We start from the raw sequence: 3,808 nt of genomic DNA, 5'->3' as shown, positions 1-3,808 counted from the left end.
ACTGTGAGGTTGGGACCCCAAGCCCGCGGTATCCCCGGGCGGGGTGCGGAGCCGCCGGGATGACTGGGAGGTTGCCAGGCGTGGAGAGATGCGGGCCGCATGCGGGTCCCCCGGCTGCTAGGGGGTGCTGAGGGGAAGGAACAGGGTTGCAGGCGGGTTCCTCCAGGGAGACCCAGGGGAGGAGGGGAGCTGGGCCCTCCCGTGTGCGGGTGACAGAAAGAGTCAGAAACAGCCGTTTCTGCGTGGCACTCGCCATTGCTCGTGCCCCAGATGTTTAAGGGAACTTGACAGTCAAACCCCCAAACCCACCTCCTGGAAATGTTTCCCACGGCCAGAGACAGCGTCACGGTAATTCTACGAGATCTCTTTTCTCTGACCGCCCCTTATATAAAAACAAAACCAAAAGACCACAAGGTTTGGCCAGGAGAGCATCCTTTGGCACCTCTGCCACCTGACAGAAAGGTCAGGCTCCATCTTGCCCTGCCCCACCCGCTGCCTGAACCGAGCCCTGGGGTCTGAGAACCAGACTCTGCCTCTGGTGGAGGCTGGGTGGGGAGGAGGCTTGGCCCGGGGTAGGACGCTGGGGCTGGGGGGCCGCGGATGGGTTTGAATCTAGTCTGAGCTGCTCCCTCTGCAGGAAGTGGTTTCTCTGTCCTCGGGACCCACAGGCCCACCTCACAACCCCAGCTCCAAGCAGACAGACAGCCCTTGCCAAATCCTGCCACTGGAGACATCAGTAGAGCTGAGGCCGCCCTGCCACCACCCAGGCCATCGTCAGCCCTCACTGCCCATGAAGTTCTCCACTCTCCAACTTGGGCTCAGCTCACCTTCACTAACGGTCCCCATCTCCACCCCATTCATCTTTCTGGAGGCCACCAGGCCCTTCTGCCCTTCCCAGTTGGCCAAGTGTTTGAGCACACAGACCAGATGGAGCCCTGATGGCTCCCTCACCAACTCCTCCCAAGCCTGAGCATCTGGGCAGCTCTGGGCAGCGCCAGGGCAAGTCCAACACAGTCATACCGCCTGGGCCACACGTACTCCTTGAATCTTGCTTCCACCACTGCTCCCCTGACCCCTCTGCAGCCAGCCTTCCTGCCCTGCCTCTCAGACCCTCCCCAAGTGGGCACCATCTTGTCTTTGCAGGAGGGTCCCTCTTTGCCAGCACGACCTTTACCAACTGTGTCCTGGTCCCTGCTCCCTTACAGGGACCCTCTCCTGGCCCAAAGAGTAGAGGCAGCCAGCCAGCGCCTTGTCCACCCCCTCAGCCCTCACACTGGCTCCACTACAGCAGCATTTAACTCACTGGACAAGAATCTCCCCCGACTTAGGCCATTCCCCCACTGAACATCCTCATCTTTCATCTTTGATCCTTAAGTACCAAATGCAGCCTTACCTTAGGGCCCAGGAAGCGTTTACTGGATGCAGGGCGGAGGATGGATCCTCTGAGGGGCCAAAGGTTGTGCCTTTTACCCTTCCATAGGCTGGACAGTGTCTTCATCAACCCCACGAGCTCACTTCTGATGTAGTGGAGCAAAAAGAGGGGGAAAAAAATGCATTTCCAAATGATGCCATTCTAAATGATTTGGAGCCAGCCAATGGATTGGTTAGTGAACATTTCAATGAATTCTTCCCAAGGGAAGGTACATTCCTGTGATTGAAGTGCTCACAAGCAGTGCTGCTAGCTGCAGATGTGGGTGGGGGCCGGGTGGTGGTGACCAAGGTTTCCAAGTCAGCCCTCTTGTAAATGACCTAGTAATTGGCATACACAGACACACAGAAGTTGCTCAGTTGTGTCCGACTCTTTGTGACCCCATGAATTGTAGCCCACCAGGCTCCTCGGTCCATGGGATTTTCCAGGCATGACCGGGCAGAAAAACAAGAGCACAGAGCTGTTCTCTGGGGGCCCTGTTGGCCAGTAAAAGCTGTGCCTCCATGGCCTGGCACAAAACAAAGAGGAAAGGACCCCCAAAAAGAGAGAGCCTCCCCCCTCCCCAGGACCTTCCCAGAGAATCCACTTAGGGACTGGCATGGGCAGATCAAGTTTGGGGCATTTCCTCAGCCATGGACCCTGGTAAACACCCTTTTGCCCGCCCACGCACCCCCAACCTGGCTCCCTGGGACCTAGGAACGCTGATCTGTTTGTAATAGCCTTAAGTAGGCTTTTCACTGGGCCCATGCGGGCCTGAAGGTACAAGTTAATATCTGATGCTAAGTGAGCTGTGAGGTGCCTGTGCCCTTGAAGCCTGCCCTACAGATTAATTAGAGCTGATCCTGAGGGCTGCTGCAGGGCCAGTCCCTTGGGCCACACAAGACCGCCAATCCCCTATTTGGATTAGTGGAGATTTGAGTTTAAATTCACAAATCTCAACAGATCAGCCCTTCTGATCTTCATCCTGTGTTACTGTCAAACCACATGTGTACTGGGATGACTTGAGGGGTCTCCAGCCTCCATTTCTTGAAAAGAATAAACCCCCAAACCATGTTCGTGTCAATTGAGCAATTTTTCATTTTGCTAAAGGTTTCCACTGCACCTTGGATGTAGCTTCAGCAAGCTATAAGTCAGTTATTTTCAGGGTGAACTGTGCTGATTTAAATTGAAGTGAGATTTGAGAAATTAGCAGCTGCGTGGAAACACTGATTTCATGGTTGGCACCTGGCCGTTGGAAAGCAGTTTGGGGTTTTCGGGCTCCATTGTCTTGTTTAAGACCCCAATAGGGTGGAGAAGGCAATGGCAACCCACTCCAGGATTCTTGCCTGGAGAATCCCATGGACAGAGGAGCCTGGCGAGCTACGGTCCATGGGGTCGCAGAGAGTTGGACACAACTGAGCAACTAACAGGGTGGGCATGTCTCCATGTGAAGACGAACAAGTTGGAAAAGTCAGGTGTTGTGTTCAGAATCGCACAGCTGGGTCAAATCCAGAAGTATCAGGTCCTAGAAGCTTCCAAAACGCTACAACTCCCTTCTCCTTGAAGATAGGCATTTAGGTGCTTTCAGCCAGCCTTGGAATTCTGTTCACCCAAGAGCCACGCTCAGTTGGAGCTTTGAGCTCAGGAGAGGAGACCAGATACCAGCTTTGTGGAGAAACACTGGACGCTGCGGTGGGTCCTGAAGATGCACCCGCTTGAGCCCTTTCCCACAGGTGGTCCCTGCATTCCTGTGTGGGGACAAGCCTCGGAGGCCAGGCCCACCCTCGTGCACCCTGGGTCCTGTGGCCCTGGTGCAGGGTGTAGATAGCGGGCCCCCAGGGAAGGTAGAAGGGTCTTGGAAGTCTGGGTTCTCCACGCCCTGGGGGGATCCTCGGGTATACCGGAGTGTCTCTCCTGCCCCCAGCCTGGCCCCCACCATGAGCGCTGAGCTCAACGTGCCCGTGGACCCCTCTGCTCCTGCCTGCTCGGAACCCGGCCACAAGGGCATGGATTACCGGGACTGGGTTCGCCGCAGCTACCTGGAACTGGTCACCTCCAACCACCACTCCGTGCAGGCGCTCTCCTGGAGGAAGCTCTACCTGAGCAGGGCCAAGCTGAAGGCCTCCAGCAGGACATCCGCCCTCCTCTCAGGCTTTGCCATGGTGAGTGGAAACACGTGGTGGGAAATATAGCCAGTAAGGTGGGCTTCTGCTCACTGAAATCCTGTGATGCTTCAGGGAGCAAAGCCCACCCTCTGGGCCCTGCTAGCAGCCAGGATGGACCACTAGGGAAGTCTCTGTCCAGAGACTTCCCTGGAGGTCTAGGGGCTAAGACTGCACTCTCAATGCAGTGGGGCCTGGGTTCAATCCCTGGTCAGGGAACTAGATCCCACAGGCTGCA

The 3,808-nt window shown here is 56.1% G+C and overlaps 1 protein-coding gene across 1 annotated transcript in view; it reads left to right on the top strand.

Moving 5' to 3' along the window:
• The window catches only part of ORAI2 (ORAI calcium release-activated calcium modulator 2), a 14,930-nt gene that overhangs the window by 2,024 nt on the left and 9,098 nt on the right, over positions 1 to 3,808 (top strand). The window contains 1 exon segment of the mRNA XM_010854362.1: positions 3,333 to 3,570. Coding sequence (XP_010852664.1) covers positions 3,346 to 3,570 — 225 coding nt within the window. The 5' untranslated portion in view covers positions 3,333 to 3,345.

Source organism: Bison bison, unplaced genomic scaffold, assembly GCF_000754665.1.
Source record: "Bison bison bison isolate TAMUID 2011002044 unplaced genomic scaffold, Bison_UMD1.0 scf7180017864340, whole genome shotgun sequence".
NCBI lineage: Eukaryota > Metazoa > Chordata > Mammalia > Artiodactyla > Bovidae > Bison > Bison bison.
Note: the sequence above shows the minus strand (reverse complement) of the source record. Positions and strands in the feature narration are given on the sequence as shown.